Below are 21,341 nucleotides of genomic sequence, written 5' to 3'. Positions count from 1 at the left end.
CATTTGCACACTGTTACAGGATGATCATTATGTGACCGTGGCCATTATAATTTGAATGCAGCATTAAAGATAATGAATAAGCCAAATGTTGAAAGCTGACCATCAGCACCATGCAGTAGAGGCCCTGACACCCTGTAGCATCCTAGCACTTCTGTATTTGTGCCAAGAAAAAGGGATGATTGCCAAGACTGCGTGATGTACAATAACTAGCCAACGTGATCTTTTTAAGCACAGCTTGTTTTCACTCACTATTTGCGGAAGGAGGTCGTAAATTGTTATCCAGAGAAACCACAGAAAAGCAGAGTGCCTTACTATGATTTGTTGCTGATGATGCAGCTGTATGATCGGCCAGAGCCAGTACTGCCACTACAGATGATTTTTGCACAGTCGGCTTTAGATGTGCACCCTGATTAATGCTCTGGCCAGCAAGATGGACAGGGCATGGCTGAGGACAGGCACAGGCGGGAGCAGGAGGGCCAAGTGACCAGGGGAGCCGCTGCTGGAGCCCCTGTGCACAGTCACCATTTCCACATATTGCCTATTTTTCTGGTTCTTAGAATCATCGTAGAACCATCCAGGTTGGAAAAGGCCTTCGAGAACACCAAGTCCAACCACCAGACTGACGTACTGAGCCTCATCACTAAGCCACATCCCTCACTGCCACAAATAACGTTCTAATAAATGATTTAGTGATAGAGGCCATTAAAATATTCCACCCGGTGATGATAACTGCATTAACGAATAATCAGCATTAGCTGATCTAATTCGTGAGGTATTCTCTCCTCCTCAGACAGCGCCAATGGGAACAGCTCAGCTTCGCCTCCTCCTAAAGCACACGGTGAAAGACAGGCATGAGGCGTTACGGCCTTATCCTGAAGGAAGTCTGATGCTCTTTTTTGTGTAAATGAGAACAGGAGCAACTAGCAGCTACAGACCAGCCACACTCAATACTCATTCCCCTTGAGGCTGGGTAGGTTTGCCAGGTGGCACGACCCATCCCGCAGCCCTGCTCCCTGTCAAGCAGGCCGGAGGCAGAAATCACCATCCCACCCAGCAAAACGCACCTCTGCGCTTCTTTTACTAGGACCAGAAGCGACACACAGCAGTGCCGGGCTGGAGAAGGGCTCCAGGTCCTCACCATTACCCAGGAAGAGGCTGACGGGGAAAGAAATCACCTGGGCTCTTTGTCCAGCCTAACCATTGCTCGTTCACGTTATGGATTAAGCACGGCTGCCCTCTGCTATCCGGGTTACATCTTCCTGGCAAATCCCCCAGCAGCCTGATGGGGCTGGGAAGCTTTCCGAGAGCAGCAAAGTCAGACCGTCCCACCTGGCTATCCCCTCTAATATTAAACACATTTCCCTACCCTCCTCAAAGTCAGGAACAGCGTTATTGGAACAAGCTGTGTTCATCCTCACATTTTGTCCTGTGCTAATGAAATCCTGTCAGTCAGCAGCGGAGCTTGTACGTTTTGGAGATTAGCGAAGCTCTTGCCTGCAGGGTTTTCCATGGCAATATGCGAGGGATAATCCGGCCTTGTGAGCATACTGTGAATAAATCAAGCTTTATTAAAGAAATCAATACTTTCAACCTAAATTATGTCTCCTGCCAGGAAGGTGACATCATTACTGGTGCAGGTACTAGTATTCTGCTGAGCTGGCATCTGGAATAGAGTCCGTGTTTTGCTAGGCCTCTCAGAAACCGCCGTCCAAAACCTCAGGACCCGAACATAATAACTTCAATATTTTGCTGGGTTTTCACAGCACTGTCGCCTGATAGCATCAGTCCCAAGAGCCTATGCTGTGTGTTACGTCGTTCAATGTATTTGGGATTACATACAGCCCATGTGCTCCTTTCATCTTTACGGGTTTAGGCAAACCTACAAAAGTCTCACACGAGGCTCAGGCTTTGCGTGTGACTGGGAGCTCTCTGCCCTGTTTCATAAAGACTTCCCCAAAGCGAAAGCTTCACCCCACTCATATTTCCTTAATGAGGAGACGAACAATTCACGAGCATTTATCAGCTCCTACATCCTGAATGACTTTAATTGAAAATGTTTTGAAAGCCCACATCTAAGGGCTGTAAATTAGGACAAGTTTTTTGCAGGCTCATTTCAAGGCAAAAAATTTGCCTTGCTGTTGTGAGCTGGTGAGCGTGCATGGGCCCTGTGTGAGCTAAAACCCAAATTATCTCCCTGGGGGATTGGGACCACACTGGGTCCACTGCGTGCAAAGCATTGCTGAGCTGGAGTGGATCTGAGCAACTCTGAGCCGAAACAGAGAGCTATAGGGATTTTCTTAGAAGCCCCACAACTGAGTCTCCTAAAATCCCATAGCACCCATATTACCCACCGCTGCCTCCGCTCCTGATCAGAGTCCTTGAAGCAAAGCCCCCCGAGAAGTGGGACCATCAAGGACAGGTATTCCTCTGCCCCTCGCACCTTCCCCTGCTCTCCAGGACACTTTGGGAGCACACCCGGAGTGAGAGGTTTGCACGCCTCCATCACCCCAATAACTTGGTATTTGCTATACTTGCTTTGGCCACATGAAAACCAGGCTCAGATCTTTGCATTTGAGAAGAAGACAGAAGTAGCAAAAGCCGGATACCTTTGAGGACCTGTGTTGAAGCACATACATCTCCCTCATCCATGACTTAGAACAAAGCAGGTTCTTTAAATTAAGAGTTTAAATCTTCTTCACTTCTTAGCTTTAAAATGCTGGAAGCAGAGAACCCCTCAGTATCTGCTCCTGTGTATCAGGAATCTAACAGCCTCAGGTACAGTGTTAAAAAATGCATGCTCCATAAAAAGGAAAATTTGGATAGATTTCAATTAGGATCACAAACCTGACTATTGACTTCTACATTGAGAAGTCTCACTGATATGGAAGGTGTGGAAGGTGAAGAAAAATGAAACTATAAATTTTACAAAATTAAGCTAGCTTGGATCATGTTGTTTACTGGACATCCAAATTGCTCTTTCTTATAACCTCTAGGCAAATGAGGATATTGTAATTAACTTTTCCTAGAAGCTGAAATTCCTAGAAGTAAAATAACTTTCAAATATGAGCAATGATAAAGAAATCAATGAAAACACAGCCTGCTCATATTGGATGTCTCTGAGATCCCTGCTTTGGATTTAAACAGTTGATTAAAAAAAAAAAAAAATCTCAGCTCTGGTAAACCCTAGAATTGTCTGCATTGGCTGCATTTTTTACAAATTTATTAATCTGTGTAAACTTCATTGATTTATCATTGCTATATTTACAATAGAATAAATGTATAGCATTATTGCAATGCATGAATATTTAGATATAGCAATTAGCTGAATAGGTATATCCTTCTAGAACAGAGCAAATACAGGTAACTGAGCAAGAATTAGTTTTTCACTAGTTGATGTTGCATAGAGCTCATTTAAAAAGACCTTTTACTATGGGCAAGTGTGGGTTTAGCAGTGAGAAATTAGCCAAGGTACAACAGAACACCTGGAGAGGTGTCTGACCTCGAAGGTTAGTAAATGATAAGCTCTGATGCTAGCTTTAAAACAATCTCTTGTAACAGGAAAATTAGTTAAATTATGCTCTGTCAAGAGCATAAGTAAGAGAGCTCTATCAGTAGTGTCAGTATTTTGATAAAAATACATCTGGCAAAAGCTATATCAGAATATGACCAAACTCCCTGCAAAGTAAAGTCCCAACCATCTAGAAAAACGTACATAAAATGACAGCAAGGATTACCAGGGGAGCGAGCAGACTGACTGAGCTGTAAGCAGACATGTGGGACCGTACTTACAAGATCAAATGAGGATAAAATAATCCCAGGTGAGTGGAAGGTATTTAGTGGATGTAAAAGGCCCAAGGCTGATGTGTGACAAGTGGAGAAAATAGGTCAGAAAGCCTGGTTATTTACTCAGTCCCCAAAACCTGCAGAACAACTTTTACGTAAGATTACAGAATAGGTAAAACCAGAGAACTTTGTTTTGAGGTGAAAACAGTGGACAAACATGCTTCAGGTCGGTTTTACAAGGGAAGGGAGGACTGGTTTTGTGCAGGTGGCCACGGAAGCAGAAGAAAGCAGAAGCATGTGTCCCTGCTCACAGGCTGATGCCGGAGCTGGCCAACCAATAGAGGAAACGAGCAGTGGTTGTTGAGAACCTAAATGCTGCTTCTCAGAACAAACTGGCCTGTTTGTGAACTGCTGAGCTCAAAAAAGCACAAGTCAGAAAAAAGCTGGCAGGCAGCAGGAGCAGGGCACCTGGCGGGGAGGTCAGACAGGAGCTCCTCCGCAAGGCAGTGAGGGGAGTCAACATTTGGGATTTGGGACGAGTGGGTTGGAAAGAGGAACGTACAGCGGGTGTTAGACAGGAACGTGGGGCAGGATGGGATCGTGTCAGGAGGGTGGCGAGGAAGGCGACGGGTCAGGGAGGCTGCTCAGGTCACCGGATGAGGGAGTGTGCAGGACAGCGAGGGGTGCAGGAGGGTCAGATGCAGGCTTCGTCTTCAAATTGTTCCAAACTGTGTCCTCGGGAAAGGCAGGGACAGAGAACAGATCTCCTGCGGAAATACAATACGTGTGTGTATGGAGTTATACCTACATACATATTTATAAAATATGCACATATAAATAAGAATGTATTTATATATATTTATGCCTATTTGAATATATTTATGAAACTTATTATAGATATAGTCATCAATAAAAATAAACTATGTGGTGAAAGTTTTCACTCTCATTTCTGCTTTCCTTCATTCCAAGCCATGATTCCTGAGGGTTGTAGTAATGTACTCCTTAACGTTGTTCCTACAGTAACGGACTTACTAACATATTTGTGTCAGTCCCTTGTACCTACTCTGTTTCTGACAGACTGATTAAATATTGGACACGAGAAAAATAATCCTTGCATGTCAGACTGTCTTCTAACTCCCTTGGCAGCGCCGAAGAAGGTTTTATTTTGTACCAGCACAGCCCCTTAATCACAGTGAGCATTTCCTTGCCTTGCACACGTTCACATCTTAACAGGACTGCAGCGCTGCTTTCTTCCCTTCAGGATCCTCGCTGTTTATTTTCTTTACAGTCTTTAGGAAACATTATCGGGAGGGAAAATCTCACCGCGTTGGAGGCTACCTGAGGAGACGTGGTAAATAACTCGGCCTCGTTACACGCAGTCCCAGCAGGGCTGGGAGCGGGACTGGTTGGGCAAGAGAGCACAGGTACCTCGTGCAGTAGGCGCAGGCAGCCTGCTCTGACTCACACGCCTCTTATTTTCCTGAACTGGAGGGATCCTCTCCCTTAACCTCACCTCCAAGCCGAGCACCAACCACGGCCAATACTTCGGGGGTATTTCTACTAGCACCCCGAGCCTCTGGGCCTGGCTGGCGGCCACCACGGGGGCTGGTGCTCTGCTCGCTTTTGGAGCCGGGCTGCGGGGGCAGGACCCGGGCAGGACCCCCGCGCCCCTTGTAACACCGAGGCCACTTTTGGCCCCAGGAGCCCGGCCGCGGGCCCCGGCGGGCTGTCGGATGGACGCAGACAGGCCGTTTGGGGCTAAAACCCCCGAAAACGGAGCAGGGCGAGTTAAAGCGCAGCCTGACCCCCCCCCCTCCAGGGCCCGCGGTGGGACACCTCGGACCCTCTCGCCCCGTCCCGTCGGGTCCCCCCCGCAGACGGGGCGGCCCCGGGGGGGGCAGCGGGGCCGGGGCCGGGGCCGGGGCCGGGCCGGGCCGGGGAGGCTCCGCCCCGGCGCTTTAAGCGGCTGCGGGGCCGCGCCGGGCCGAGAGGAGCCGAGCCCAGCCCGCGGTGAGTGGCGGCCGGGGGGAGCGGGGGTCCTGGGGGCGACACCGGGCCGAGGGGGGGGCGTCGGAGCAGCAGCTACCCCCTCCCATCCCACCCCATCGCACCCCATCGCACCCCATCGCACCCCATCCCTGGAATTCTTTTGGGGCACCCTTTGGGGTCTGCCCGGCCGGCGATGGGGCTGGGGGATGCTCGCCCAGCCCTGCCTTGTGCAGAGGCATGGAGGGAGCTGAACGGGGAAGCCCTTCGTTTTTCCCTCTTCCACTTCGGCTGCTGAGGAGCCCCCCGGCAGTGCATAGCCCGTCCCCATAGGTTTATGGGTTCCCTTGGTGTTGGTTATGGTGGGTAGCCCTGTGCTGGGTGGCTGTGGGTGAGCGGTGGGGCTGGGGCTGGGGAGAGCAGTGTGGGGCTGCTCGATGCCCATCAGCACTCAGCTTGTCCCATGGAGCGTGTCTGGGTCCCTGAACGGGTCACTGCAAAAGCTGTTTTGTGTATTTTAAGGATAACGGGCTAGCTTGAAATTCCTCACTGTCTGTCCTGTGTCTGCTTTGGGTATCTTGTGTTTAAACCCCATTAACAAATGTGTCGGAAAGGACTTTGCTGTTGCCCTAGCTCGTAACTGGCATTTTGGAGAGCGCTAGCTGAGGAATGTAGCCTCCTCTCAGCTGGGCACGAGCTTAGCAGAAGCCAGGGTGCTCTTATCAGAGGGAAGGCGCTGCCAACAAACCTGCAATTAAAAGTCAGAATTGTTGGTGCTGCTGGTGAGATCATCTGGATGCTTAATTACTGCGCTGGAGCTCCCCGGAGGCCTGCCTGAACTGGCCAAAAAGCCTCCTGGGGGTGGAGGAGGCTTCGTGCGGGCGCTGGGGTTGGGAGCCGCTGCCCGCGGAGCTCCCGGAGGAGAGCCCCATTCTCCTGGGGCCTGCACGCCGTCCTGCGTGCCCCCACACCATCAGCCCTTCCTCCCCAGGTGCCTCCCAGGCACCGCCGCCTCAGGGTAGCCCTCGCTGCCGGATAATTGAAGAAATATTGCCGTTCTTCCCACGCGAGCTGTCATGGGAACGTCGCGGGGAGGATAAATGGGAATCTCTTCTGTGGAAGAGAGCGAGGTCACCTTGAAGCTCTGACTTCAGTTCCTTTTTTGCTTTTCATTTAATGAATTCCCAGAGCCCTTATCAGGGTATTGGAGTCAGCTAATGGTTGCCAGATCCTCTAATACTTCGTCTCCCCGAGGAAGGAGGGGTGGAGCTGCACCCTGTGTTGGCCAATATTGCATGGGAAATCTGGGGCGAAGCTGGAAACCGGATCCAGGTCTTCAGGTCTAGTGTGTGTGGAAATTAGACAACTGTTTGCTAATAAAGCAATTAAAATAATTTAAGCTGAAGTGAATGCAAAAAAGGACGTGAGCATGGGGATGGTGAAAGGAAACTAGAGAAGAAGTAGTTCTTGTACCAAATACCTACCACTTATGCTTTGGAAAGTGTACAAAATGGAAAGGAATCCCTTCTCCATTTTTTTTTTCCAGTTAACACATTCCTTTTCCAAAGCTTTGTGCAGCCTATATTCCCGTTAGCTAAGGACGCCGTATGCCATGATTGATGTCAGCTGCTGTGCAGTAGCACAGCCAAACACTTGAATAAAAGAAATGGAATCTTAATTTTTAGACTCTATGGTTGTGCCAAGAATGACAGAGACAAACTGGTGAACGTCATAAAACTAATTTTATGAGCTTGGTCGGAGTATTAGTGCTAGACCATGAGCAGTAATGTTGTTAATCCCGTGGAAGCATTAAACAAAGGAATATCTCAGTAATTAGTGTCGGTGCTGTAAACGGCACTGCTCAGCCACTCCGAGGAAGTTTCTTAAGCCTTTGTGTAGGAATGTACCAAAGATGCCCTAATTCGCGTTAATAACTAATCTTATTTTCCTACATGCTATGAGTGGCTGCTTGCCTGTCTGGGACAAAGGTCTCCCAGCCGTGGCTTGGCAGCGTGTCTCCCTGGGGGCCCATGCAGCCCTCCCTGCACACCCCGCACTGCCGAGCTGGCACTCAGGCTGCGTGGGCTGGAGGCACTTGTGCAGCACGGGTGAGATGGGTGGCTTCGTTTGGGCTTGGCAACGTCACCTTGGAAAGGTGTACCCCAAGCAAAACTGCCCTGCGGCAGAAAGCTCATAGCCCTCAGTGGCGGCAGGAGGAGGAAAACCCCATACAAGCCAAAGGTAGTGCTCTGCATTAGTGCTTTAGCCCAGGCCAGCTAACGGGACCCTCTGGGGAGCAAGAGGAGCTGCAGGCCAAGCTGGGTGGGATTTGGTGGGGGTGACAGCGTGAGGACAGGGCAGTAGGTTGAGGTGGGAGAGCTGCTGCTGCTTCTGGCTTCGGGTAGGCGACTGCTATTAGGGCTGTAGCTGGATACGACTGGTAGTGATAGCCATCCCTCCTTGCCAGCCTCCCGGGGCCTGCTGCAAATCATGCATGAGAGAGAGTTCCTCTTCCTCTTAGGGCAGCTGCAGTCCGTGGAGCAGTTGGGTTTGGTTCCCGTAGCTGTCTGGTAAAGATGCAGTTTGTGTAACAGCGGTGGGGTCCCTGGGAAATAATCCCCCTTAAACAGCCTTGAAGTGCAGGCGTGATCCCAAGGGAGTTCAAAATGCCCCCACAGCCCTAATAAATGGCCCTCCAGCGAGCTGAGCTTTGGCTTGTGCTGCGTCCCGAATGTTGGGCCCTGCAGGAAAACGAAATGCCGTTGTTGGCACAATTGGTTTGCTTCCACCAGACGAGAGGCCCAGCGCTAATGAAGCATAGAAACTGAAATTACATCCATCTGGGGGGCGTCCGCTCAAGGTACAGTAAAGCCCTTGTGCATGAAAGCCTAATTTGTGCATATCCAGTTTATGTAACGTTGAAACTCCTGAGCAGGCACTGGAGGATGTGCCTCGTGGATTCGTTGTCTCTGTTTTCCTTGCTTGGAGCACCAAGCTCGGCAGATTTCATTGTCAGTACCCAAAACCCTAACCCTCGGGGAGCCGGGGCCCCGAAGGACGCGGCAATCAGCGCAGCTAACGAGCTTCTCCTTCTCCCCCGCCGCCCCGCGGCCTGCAGCACCGCCATGCCCAACTGGGGAGGAGGCAACAAGTGCGGCGCCTGCGGCCGGACGGTGTACCACGCCGAGGAGGTGCAGTGCGACGGCAGGAGCTTCCACCGCTGCTGCTTCCTCTGCAGTAAGTACTGCCCCCGGCCTGGCCTGCCACCCCAAAACCGCCCGGCCTAGCTTGGGGTCGCGGCGGTGGCCACGCTGTTGGTTGGGGGTCACGTTATTTACTTTGAACACTTGGCAAAGCAGCAGCCTGCCTGACCGAGTCAGGGAATTTTACCTCATTGCAGCCATGAGGTATTGTTTTGTCTTGCTGGCATTTAATACCTGCAGACGGAGCTAGGATTAACGTTCTCTACAAGCCACACTTGCGGCTGGACCTCTCGGTCTGGTTTGCCATGAATCTGCAGCACAACGTCAGCACACCGTGCTGGCACGGGAGCCCCGGCGCACCTACGCTCCTTTTCCTTAGCTCTACAGCAGTCACAAAAATTAGATGTCTCAGCTGCCTCACTTTCAGCCTTTTATGGGAGTTTCTATTAAAAGAAACCTGGAACTTGTAGGCAAACAATGGCTCTAGTGTGTTTGACTCCGTGTTTGCTTTTGCTTCATGCATAGTTCTGCTGGGGTTAAAGTCTGTACACTTGAACAAACGTGCACGAGTTGATTTACTTATTGGATATTTGTGTCTTATAAAAAGAGCCTTGGAGCTAATGAATGCCATAAGCAAAGGTCGCCGCGTATTTTGAAGACCCTAAATTCTTTTTGAACACAAAATTCTTAGGGCTCTCTTTTTTTTTTCCCCTCAATCCAAATTCTTTATCACTGCACAGTGCTGCTGCAGACTGAGCGAACATGTCAGTGTGGTTACAAAGGAAGGTTTAAGAAGAAGCAGGAAATAGTTCTGCCTTCAGCTGTAACCTTGAGCAGGGTGCTTACGTTGGGCTGAAGGACGATTTATGAATGCCAGAAAAGCGAGGCCCCTCTGGTGACAGCTGTGAAACAGCACCAACTGTGCCCCAAACCAGAACCAGGCAGGGGGGAAGCCTTCAGGTTTTCCTTCCCTGGCCAAAAGGGCAGGACAGGGACTCTTCTGCACTGATTTGCTCTCTACTATACGGCATCTGTCAAGGGAAACTGCTGACGGCACTATCTGGGTTTCTGAGCGGTCTCATTCATCAAACCACGGCAAGTTTCCAGGCTTTAAATGTCATGGCTGTGGAAAGGTGGGAGGGAAGAGAGCTCTTTATAGGGCTAAGCATAATTCACTAATTCAAAAGACAACCTGCCCCCTCTAATCTCCAGCCGTCCCACAGCCTAATAGGAAGACTTGTGGACAAGGAAAGCCATGTAGCCACTTCTCCCTTGACTTCTGGCTTTCTACGTGTGCTGTTGGAAATTGTCCCTTAAGGCTGTTTAACTTTTTTCCCCTCTAGTGGTCTGCCGGAAAAACTTGGACAGCACAACTGTAGCGATTCATGATGCTGAAGTTTACTGCAAGTCTTGCTACGGGAAAAAGTACGGCCCGAAAGGTTACGGATATGGGCAAGGGGCAGGCACGCTGAACATGGACAGGGGAGAGAGACTAGGTATCAAGCCTGAGAGGTGAGTTAACCGGGCTGGGATGTGCCTCACCTTTGTCCTCCAGCACTGTTCTCACAGGAGGCTTTCAGGGCGGATTTTGTCTAATCCATGTCACTTGGAGAGGAATGCCGCAAAAGATATAAGCGAATGCAGTATAACCGAACGCGAGGCGTTTAGCTGACAGTGCACAAACCTTCCACGATGCCTCTGAGTAGGCACCGTAAGAGCAGGGGTCAGCACAGGTAAGGACACAAGAAGCAAGCCATATGGATTAGGATGGGGTAGGGTTGCTGCCCTGCTGGAAGTTCTGAGGAGCCCTCAGCAGGTCAGCACCCTGCTGGGTCTTCAGGTGCTCTCCTAAGCAAGCTGCAAATGCAGCTGCTCAACAGGTTTGTGGAGGGATGGATTCAGGGAGCTGCAAATCTGGGGCTACAAGAATGAAATTTTAATTGGTAAATGAAGAAGCATGTGTGCTTAATTACAGCCAAAACCAAGTGGCTTATTAAACTGTAAACAGTCCTAATCTGATTAAGTTCTTGCTGTAAAGCAAAGCACCTGAAAAGCACCGTAGGTATGCTTTGCCACTGGCCTCATGCAAGTTCCCGAATTGTTACTTGACTTTTATATGATGCCTGCTCTCCAGCCAGAGCAAATCTAGAAATGATACATAGCTCAATCCGTTAGGTTCACTGATCAGTTCAGGTTCCAGACATGATCAGATGACAGGAATTGAACAATTGTTTTTAGCTTACTAAAGGTAAAATAAATCTGTGTCCTGATAAAGGTCTTGGAATTCATCATGTCTCTAGAAGTGGCATGTGGTAACAACCTCTCAAATTTTGGAAAAGTACTGTATTCTGTACTGTGTGTTAGATGCTGCACTGTTAGCGTTGTCAGGAAGAGCAAGAGCTCTTTTACTAAGAAAAGAAAACAAATGTCCTCTTTCTTTCAGCACGCCCTCTCCCCACCGACCCACAACAAACCCAAACACTTCAAAATTTGCTCAGAAGTTTGGAGGTGCAGAGAAATGTTCCAGGTGTGGGGATTCTGTTTATGCAGCAGAGAAAGTAATAGGTGCTGGAAAGGTAAGGGAATGTGATTTTTTTTTTCTCTCTTAAGTGGACTTTAAAGTGAGTGAGGTATATTATGAAGGTTTCTGATAGTGAGTGCTATCTAGAAGGTATTGGAGAACCAACTGTGGGGCGGTCACCTTAAAACTTAGTTTTTCAAAACTGGAAATGGTCAAAGTAATCTAGTCTTCATTTTTTGTTTATATATTTTTTAAATTTTTTTTTAAAGAGCACTTGAAATGGAAATTCTGGGTAACAAGGGCTCGCCTTGGATTTCAGAGATGAAGCTTCAATACCTTCTCATGCCAGAGACTTGAACCAAAGTTCAGGAGCCCTCTCCCTCCAGAAAAGAGAATGATCCTTTTGTGCGCAGCTCATGAAGGGCTGAATGTTTCAGCAGAAAGGGCATATTCTCTGCAAGCACCACATAAAACTGTGTGTCAGTCTGCCAGCTGTCTGACTGATAGCCAAGATCAGAATTGATTAGGGCAAGCCCAGGCCTTTCAAAATGCTTCCCTGAGCAGTAAGCTGTGTGGAATCCAGGGCTTTGTGCCACCCAAAAATGCAGACACTAATCAGCCACTAGTGCACTTTAAGTGGTTTTCATTGCACCAATATATGTAAACAATACTGATACAAGCATGTCTAATTAATAGCTTTTTATTTTATTTTTTTTACAAATTCAGGCATTCTGTGTGTTTAAGCTTTTTTTTTTCTCTCCTAGCCATGGCACAAAAACTGCTTCCGATGTGCCAAGTGTGGGAAAAGCTTAGAATCTACGACCCTAACTGAAAAAGAGGGAGAAATCTACTGTAAAGGTGAGGAAAAACAAAGACGATTTGTTAATGGTTCAAGGTAATCTGTTACAAGGGCAGAGGCTGAATTTATTCCTGTTTCAAGAGACTTTCAGAAGCCTCAGCCCCTACCACTCCTCTCTCTTGCAGGCTGTTACGCAAAGAACTTCGGCCCCAAAGGATTTGGCTATGGGCAGGGAGCAGGTGCCCTCGTTCATGCCCAATGAGGGGGGCACAGCGCTCAACCTGTACGGCTCTGCTCGGATTCTGCTGCAAGAAAAGAGTTTCCAAAATGTTACTAACTACTGTGAAACCGATAGTAGTTTACTGTAGCGCTTGGGGCATACTTTTAGACGTTATCTTTGAAAGCACTGCTTTTTTCCTTGCTTTATGTACCACACTTTAACACTTCTAGTACTGTGTATCGATTCAATAAAGCTTTGCTTGTTGACGTATCCTAAAGCCAAGTGTCACCTGCTTTGCCAACTATGAACAAGTAATTAAAGAGACTGTTACTGGGGTGCTCCAGCGAGCAGGGGTAAAGACACAATGGCATGGACTTGGTGCAGATCTTCACTGAAGGTCCAGCAGGACTGGCCGGTGAGAGGTGCAGCACTGGCCATGGCCTTCAGCGGTGACTACCACACCATCACACGTGTGGAAAGTGGCTAACCACCTGCTGCGCAGAAGAGGTGGGTTTTACGTAGCTGTGTGCATAAATGAGCAGCTGTCCCGGAAGTAGATTCTCTAGGGAGGGGACATAGCCTCACCATAATTTTCTGTGGGATTGCATCTGCTTTGGTATTGAGGTTTTATTATGCACAGGACTTGCTTTTTGGACAGGAGTACTGTACCAATACAGCTGCAGATTAATAACATCCCTACTTACAGTTGACCAAGCTCCAGACTAACATGTCAAATGCAATCTTAAGAGAAGCTTTTGGCCTTTTTCCAGTAGTGTTACACCCCTCGGTTTCCTAAAACCGTGGAGGATTATAGCCATCTGAGGACTGCACCTGCCAGAGGCAGCTGTAGTGCCACAAGAGAGCAGAACAAAATCCTGCCTCCAACTGTTCTGGTAGATAACAGGACATGGAGTCAAGTTGACTAGGCAAGGAACGCTAGCAATCACACATCGATGCATGGGTAAGCACAGACTTACTCCATGTGATCACGCCAGTTGTGTGAAGGCTGCAACAGCCGGGGCCCTTGAACCTGCTAACCTAAGTGTTTATTAGCAGCAGTTTGCTAAGGTTTGGAGAAAAGTGCTTCTGCTGTAGCCATACCTTTAGTGGAAAGCTCACTGGCGAGCTTGGCTTATTTTAGGGGCTGGAGCATCTTCCACCATGAAATTGCTGGGCCTAAGCTGACAGCACCTCAGGTTTCACTTCTCGTGGTACAAGCAGGAGTCACTTCCTCAAGAGGAGACCAAGGTCTAGCCCAACACAGAGGCCTTGCGTGAGAATGAGGTACTAAAACTGGGAGGCAAAACGTTTGAGGCAAAGTAAACAGCATTTAGTATGAACAGCTTAGCTGTTTTTGTTTTGTTTTGTTTCCTGAGTGCCAGGAACAAGCATTTACTGGTGCGCTCAGGCTGCTCGGCCAACCTTTTGCAAAGCTTAGGGCTTCTTCTTCCCTACTGTTAGGAGGAAGCAGACGAGATCTGGGAGTCAGCTCCAAAAACCACACACCATACCTCAGGGGAGCGCGTCTGAGCAGGTAACAGGCTGCTGTACGAGTTTCTTTCCATCCCTTCCCGTGAAGGATGTGCTACTGCACAGCGAGGCCACCAGGGCAAACTCCCAGAGCAGGGCCACCTGGGTGCGGAGGCACGAGCTCGTGTTACAGCCCAAGTGGTGGTCTGGGGGGAGGTGGGAGGCTGTTGTGTTCTCATCCTGCCCAACAGAAGTTCATTACAGAAGAGATGAGGTTTGAAGCAGTCTGGTTTTGGACGCAGGATGATACCTTTGGGGGAAAAAAAGCCTTTACAGAGCGAGTTCACGGAGGCACATTCACGACTGGGAACGCTACAATAAAATGGTAATCACGGGCGTGAGCGTGGTCGCAGGCAGGGTTTCAAGCAACATCTACCACTGCAGGCTGAGGTAGTGTGGCAGCATGAGCCAAAAGCCTGATTAGAAAAATATGTACGAGTCAAAATAATACACAAAGAGCATTTTGTACGAGTTATAAAGGAACAATATGGGTAGGAGGAAGAACAGACAGACTGATCAAAACTCGAGCCAAGAGCTTGCACAGCTCACACAGAGAGAAAAATTACAGCTGAAAAAGACACCAGTAATGTGGAAGCAGCACACATTTGGGGTGGGAGCAAGATCACAAGCAACAGTGCAGCCCGGGAAACCTGGGCAGTAACCTATTCACACTGCAGAATTTAATACTTTCCTCCTAAAAATCATTTTTCTCCTTTGCTGACTCGACAGTTGTGCAGGAAGGCTCCAGCACCCCCAATTCTTCCATCACACCGAAGGCGTGTGCCTACACCTCTGTGACCATCCTCAAATGAGTCTGCCTTTGGACTAAATATATAAATACACGGCTGAGAAGCTGGCTTCCTGAAACAGGGGAGGGAGGCTGTTACACAACAGAAAAAAAAAGCCAAGATACAACTTCCAGAGCAACTCAAAATGAATTAATGTTATGAAGTGGTAATTTATCACAACTTTTCATTCAAGCTAAGCTCCTACTAGATTTTTTGCATTAATATATACACTAGTCACAAGACACATTACATTCAGGATAGAAAATAAGGGTCTTTTAGGGAACACATTTGCAGGTTTGTTAAATTCTTGCAAATTATTACCATTTAATAGCAGAAGTGTTCGTTATTCATCAAGTTCTGCTGCAGGGTTGTGTCACTCTAACCATCGGGATCAAATGCAGTCATCTCCAATGTGCAGAATATCTCAACACTAAGGAAGCAGCTACTCTTTGCATGCAAACTTGAGCTAATGACAAAATGAAAAAAAGAACATTTAATCAATTCAAGCTGCCTAAATATATTTATGCATACACACTTATGCTGAAAGAACAATGTTTGATCACCTTGAGCATGCCAGAAATACAGCACAAAATTCACCTATTTCAGAAATCTTTGCAAGCAGTTTTGCATCTTAGCTCAATAAAGGGTACATGTTATTTCCTTCTTAACACCATGCAACACCGCTAAGACTTTTACAATCTTTATTCTATTCTATTTATCTCCAACCAAGGTCATTTTACAGCTGTGGGTTTTCAGAGCAACCAAACACAACCCCAAGAGCATTTCAGAAAATAGCGTACAGATCACAGCACCTAATACCGGAAACTATACTAACCAGAAAATAGAGATAATACGTAGTGTGGCTTATTAATACTTAGGAGGAAAAAGCTGTAAGAAGGAAACATGGACTGACATTTTCTACCTCAGCTGCAGACAGAAGCTCTGCCTGTCACTGCCTAGCAATGAGCAGACCATCCACAAACACCTGCCGTGCACACAGCTGCCTTACAAATAGCTGCAGGGAGGCAGACAGACAATTTGTGAGCACAGACTTTGGCTCCCTTCTGGACTGTGCAGCAGCCGAAAGGGGAAGGGAGAGAGGCAGAGAAGTGTTTTATGCAGCCTTCACAGCTGCGGGCTCCTTGCCAGGCGCAAGGCTTCCCCCTACCACAGAGCGAACCTGGACACAGACAGCTCTAACTCAGAAGCTGTACCCAGGCCCCAGCAGCTGAGGACACAAAGACAACAACAATATCACTCTTCTGTAGCCTTATTACCTGTTGGAAGTGCTTCCTCTTCTTAGGAAAGGCATCGTGAACAGCTGGGTGGCACCGTTTCACAGACAGAAAGCAAACCAATGTTCTTGACATCTCAGAGCTGTAACAGACCAAGCAGATGGGACCGCTCCCCGTTACCTGGTGTAGCTGCTGTAGGTGACGTAAACCTGCCGCATCACCGCTTGGTGGGTGAAATTTGTGCTGACAAAAACCAGCATCCAGCACATTGTTAATTTATGTAAAACCAAGAGCTTTCGCTTCTTAAAAAAAAACGAACAGAAATTATCTGAAGTGATTTAACTGGCTAAAAATCCAGGGCTTTCCTCTCCTTTTGTCCTAGTGATAGCTCACAGCTCCACATGGCTCTGCATCCCAAGGAGTTACTGAAATTAATGACAAAGACAAAGCAATGAAGAAAAAGAGAACACTTGTAACCACAAAGACAATATACCTGTCAAGAGAAATGAGTGTCCTACACTGAAGTGCTTTCACTTGGTTGCTGTCAACTTTCCAGCAGCAACAAAGGGCCGATGAATAAGCGCTCACCCCAGGCTGAAGTCATGCTCTGAGGTATTCTCAGTTCGGAGCCCTAACCAAGGAGAGAGTGGTTCTCACATGAACTTTGACTTAGTGAGCTGGAGATCTCAGCTGTGTGTAGCATTGGAAGCAATGTGGAAATAGCACTAATTCTGCAAGGCACTGGAAAGAAACCTAACTTGGAATCAGGAGGTGCAATTTTTACTGATCTCCCTTCAGTAGCCTGAGGCGGCCAAAATCCAAATGCAAGTGTTTGCACAGACTTTGCTCTCCTAGGAAAAAAAAAAAAAAATCTGATTTCACTTAAAAGCAGGCAAGTGCAAGAGTGAACTTGGATCATGCCATAATGGTGACACAAAGGGCACACTTCTTCCCATGTAAATAAACCAAGTAATCAGCTTTCCTCAGCAGCAGCAACTGGGAGGCAAGGCTGGGCTCAAATCTCTGATGGAGATCTTCAGCACGCAAAGTTTTCCTTGGTGGTGGTTTTCGTTAAAAAAGTACCTTTCCTGATCTTTACCAGATTAATCAAAGGATGGTAGAGTTAAGCTTGGGCCCAGTCTCACCAGAACCAACGTCTGGAGCAGGGAAAAACAGCAGCAACAATTCTGAATCAATGCCAATACTGAACCTACACCCAGCACAAAGCACAGAAACATTTCCCCCTATTAAGTGTACCCAAGTCCCAGCCTTATATTTTAATGTATAAGCTGGTTATGAATATCCTGATTAAATTACAACTTGGATGGCTACCTTGTTTCTACTAAAACCTAACCTTTAGCACAGACCAGAGGAATTAAAGTACTTTGTCTCCTGCAACTGCCACCTGGACATGCACATCTTGGTCATATCTACTAGCCCTGTGTATGTGCCTTGTTTACCCTTAGAATACCTCAAACAACATTAAATACGTACATTTGAACACCTAAAATGCTCCCCCAAATCCCCTTCCCTTTAAGAAAGCAGTTATGTTGCCAGCATCCTTTACTCAAAAGAAAGGAGAATCTCATTGGGGAACAGTAACTTAACCGGTAGTAGAAAGGTGTACTTTACTGAAACCCAGTGAAAAAGTGGCCTTACAGGATTTCCCATCAGCACAGAACTGGGTGCCTGCCAGCTTCTGAGACACCTGTAAATCCTTCTGGAAACCAACACTGCTAAAATCAGATGCAAGGTAGCGGCTTTTTCCTTGAGGTACGGCTTCTGAGGTTGGATAAAAATGATGCCGTGTGTAATCACATTTGAAGTCAAGACAAACACTGCATCTAAGAGTCAATATTTATTTGATTAATAACTTACAAAATTTAACAGATTTAATTTATGTAAGGAGAGCTAATTTATTAAACATTTTACAGATTTTTTGTTCACAATGTAATACATCAAGATCCTGACAGTATTAAAATAATACTTGGCACAGTTATAAATAAAGAATATACAAAAAAATCCCATAGCTTAAAATGCAGTGATGCTGTTTTACACATTAATTGAAAAAAAATATATCTGGTGGACATCAAAGAATACAGAAACCTGCAAAGAAACAGCACATGTTTAGGGCCAAGACAAAATTCCCATTTATTCTACCTATATCAGATTAAGTTGGTCTGATCTGTTGTTGGTCTGGATCAGCTTCATGAAGTTTCAGAAGCGATGCAGTTTTGGTTCAACAAATGAATTGCAAGTTTGATAACTTGACAGAAAAATGCTGCATAGCTGGCTCCCCCCTCCTGCTTGATTTTACGACTCTGATCAAGTTTCAGTATTACTCGAGACAAACGACAATCTGCACTGGAAACTTCACATCCCCAATTCACATATGCAAGTTCATTTTAACAACTATTTACTATTGCTCAAATTCTGCAGATCTTAACAAAACTGTCACCAGAGAACTACTAAAAGTAAATAGTGTAGAATTCACCACATATTACCGAAGATCACCTTTGTCTGCAAACTTTTTTTACGTGGACGGCGTGCCACAATTCATGGCAGTTAATGCTACTGGGCAACTAAAACCAAACCAAACCGCTCTTCTGGTGCTAGGTGATATTTAATAAAGTGGACTTAAGTTCTTCAAGTCAACTGACCCCCAACAGAAATGTGAAAAGTGAACAAATATGCAGAACATTCCTGATAAATAAAATAAACAACATTGTGAAGCCTTCATGCTTTTTTGTTTTCAGATTAGAAAAATATGAATAACTGATGTCAACTGTTTTCACTGAAACAGAACGTGTCTTCGCTGGGATTACAAATTTTGTCTGACAAAAATAGCAAAAGCTTCTTGCCTCCCCTATACCCAAACCTCTCCCATTAGAACTGTGTCCAAGATGATGTTGATTTTTCCAGTATTAAACATTCAAGTACTCTACTGTTGCACTTCTGTAAATCCTGATATCTGGTACTTGCAAACTAAGCGTGTGTCTTGAGATCAACAAACAACTACAAAAAGAAATGTTTACTTGCAAATACTGAACATCAACTATTTACAGTTTCACTGCTCCTCTGACTAAGGCAAGGGGCGGGAATACCACTAGATTGCTTTATTACCTGTAATCTGCGTATTACAGAAAACGCTAATTTTGCCAAGCATCAAACATGCAGTGAATTTGCAGGGCATAATGCCTATTAACAGCAATATTTAACATCACTAAAAGCTCATTAGATATCTTCCTACACTTTTTGGTTGAATAAAATGAAAATGAGCAGCTTTAAATATACTAAACACACACTCACAGAGAGAAAACTATTTGATAAATTATTTATATACAGATACACATTCTTTACACTGGTCTCAGACATCTGCTTTCAGGTCCCCTCCCCATACTCCCCTCACAGGTTTCTCGAACCACTAGGTTGCTACAGCACTTAGAAGAAAACTAACCTGATTCTCAGTCTCTCTGTAAACAATAGTTAAGAAAGCAGTGAACAATTCACTATGAGTATATGAAAACACCATAACAAAAATCAGTGCATCACATTCAAGAAAAGCCCCCTTGGAATGCAATTTCAGGTCATTCCTTACCTTCCAAACACATCTGTAGCATGAGAACTTAAAAACATTAAGGGTGATTTCCACTTGCCAATACACCGTCTTCTTCAGAATGTTGCATTACATTTTCTATGTGCATGTGCTATTTTGGACTTTTTTTTTTTTTTTTTTTTTTTTTTAAGTTTTCCATCATTTTACTTCCAAACAAAGTAAGTATAATTCAGATGACTCTAGTTTCTTCTTCTGCAGTTGCAGTCAATTAAAAACTATTTCATCTTGTCTTTTTATAACTGAGATTTTTGCTCTCACACCTTTGGTTTCCCCCATGCAATTTCTCTTTGAACGTGTCTGCAATTACACTACACTGTACTGTATGGGGACCAAACCTAGTAATGAAACATTGCTACTCTGTAAATTGTTTATACATTTACTTCAAAGATAATGAAGTTTTTCCACTTTTTTTTTTTCCTGAACTAGCTTTACAGGTATATCATGCATTTAAGCAGGGCTTTAACTTTGACAGAAGAGCTTTTCTTACTTGCACAATCATTCATTTCAGACTACATAATCTCAGAACAGGGCCTTTACAAGTATTTAGCTGTACCAGTAACTGGTGACAGTAACGTTCACCAAAAAATGTGGGCAGTTCTTTTTTCTTTTTAGAACCATTATCTGATGTGCCCTACTGCTCTAACGTAACACATTACAGGGGATTCCCACCACATGATGTTTTTCACAGTATTGAAAAGCACATTTTTCAATGTACATAATACTACAGAAAATCTGTATTAAAAAAATCACATTACAGGAACTACACCATAGCGATCAGTGAACTCTGCATCATGAAATTTAGCTTTATATTCTAAATTCTTGTTTCAGTGGAATTATTCATATTGGGAAATGAATTTTTCTGCTCAGCACAACATAACTACTTATGTCAATACTTCAATAAACTCATGCTCCATTGTGAAAGATCTTAAATAAAAAAACAACAACAAATACTGTGAATATGCTGTTGCGAATAATTCTCATGTTAAGAACTGTTAAAATCCCTTTTTGATCTTCCTCCTCTTCCTTATCAGGTTTGGCAGTTTATTCTGTCCATTTTCACTCTTGTTAATAAAACTCTGATGAAGAGAAGGTACCTTAAGATTCATCACCAGCCCTACACATAGCATGCTACTCTTCAAGGGATGTGGATTCGAGAGAGAGAGAGAAAAATTTTCAGGCACCACTCAGATATGATATGCTCACAGGACAAAGGTGGTGCTACACTAGCTGGTAGCCTGATCCTGAAGTTTGGTCATATTCAATTGTGTACTGCCTTGTCCAGTCCACGATGACAGGCCGAAAAAGACCACAGCATCTGAATTCAAAGAAGTCTATAATGTTCCTTATACATCCATGGCTAAAAACAAAATAAAAACACACGTTAATAAGCAGCACCATAGCTCTTTTAACAAAGTACATTTTTTGTCTTTTTACAAATTCAGTTATTGTCTAAGTTCCTAACTGTAAAGAACTGACTCACGTAAAAAATATTTTAGTGATTGCTGATGAACAAGTTCTAAAGTATGTCATTAGACTCATCAATGTTTGATCCTGGACACAAGCAAGACACTAACTTTCCTTCACTATCTGCTATCGTATTTCTTCCACTATCCACTGTTCTTATCTAGAATAGTGTCCGTCTTTATTGATACCTATTTAT

The 21,341-nt window shown here is 45.8% G+C and overlaps 2 protein-coding genes across 3 annotated transcripts in view; one reads left to right on the top strand and one right to left on the bottom strand.

The window, feature by feature from the left end:
• The first annotated feature begins 5,724 nt into the window (after window positions 1-5,724).
• On the top strand, window positions 5,725-12,782 carry CSRP2 (cysteine and glycine rich protein 2). Its single transcript, XM_035544273.2, has 6 exons — window positions 5,725-5,793; window positions 8,888-9,006; window positions 10,316-10,484; window positions 11,416-11,548; window positions 12,258-12,351; window positions 12,478-12,782. The coding sequence occupies exons 2-6, from the start codon at window positions 8,895-8,897 to the stop codon at window positions 12,552-12,554; spliced, it is 585 nt and encodes a 194-aa protein (XP_035400166.1). The 5' UTR covers window positions 5,725-5,793; window positions 8,888-8,894; the 3' UTR covers window positions 12,555-12,782.
• A 5,135-nt stretch (window positions 12,783-17,917) lies between these two features.
• Window positions 17,918-21,341, bottom strand: part of ZDHHC17 (zinc finger DHHC-type palmitoyltransferase 17) — a 76,262-nt gene continuing 72,838 nt past the window's right edge. For both annotated transcript variants that reach the window (XM_035544068.2, XM_035544067.2), the window contains exon 17: window positions 17,918-21,038. In XM_035544068.2, the coding sequence (XP_035399961.1) occupies window positions 20,900-21,038 (139 nt within the window). In that variant the 3' untranslated portion in view covers window positions 17,918-20,899. The remainder of the gene's footprint in view (window positions 21,039-21,341) is intronic.

Source organism: Cygnus atratus, chromosome 1 (genome assembly GCF_013377495.2).
Source record: "Cygnus atratus isolate AKBS03 ecotype Queensland, Australia chromosome 1, CAtr_DNAZoo_HiC_assembly, whole genome shotgun sequence".
Lineage (NCBI taxonomy): Eukaryota > Metazoa > Chordata > Aves > Anseriformes > Anatidae > Cygnus > Cygnus atratus.
This window is presented reverse-complemented; position numbering and strand designations above follow the sequence as displayed.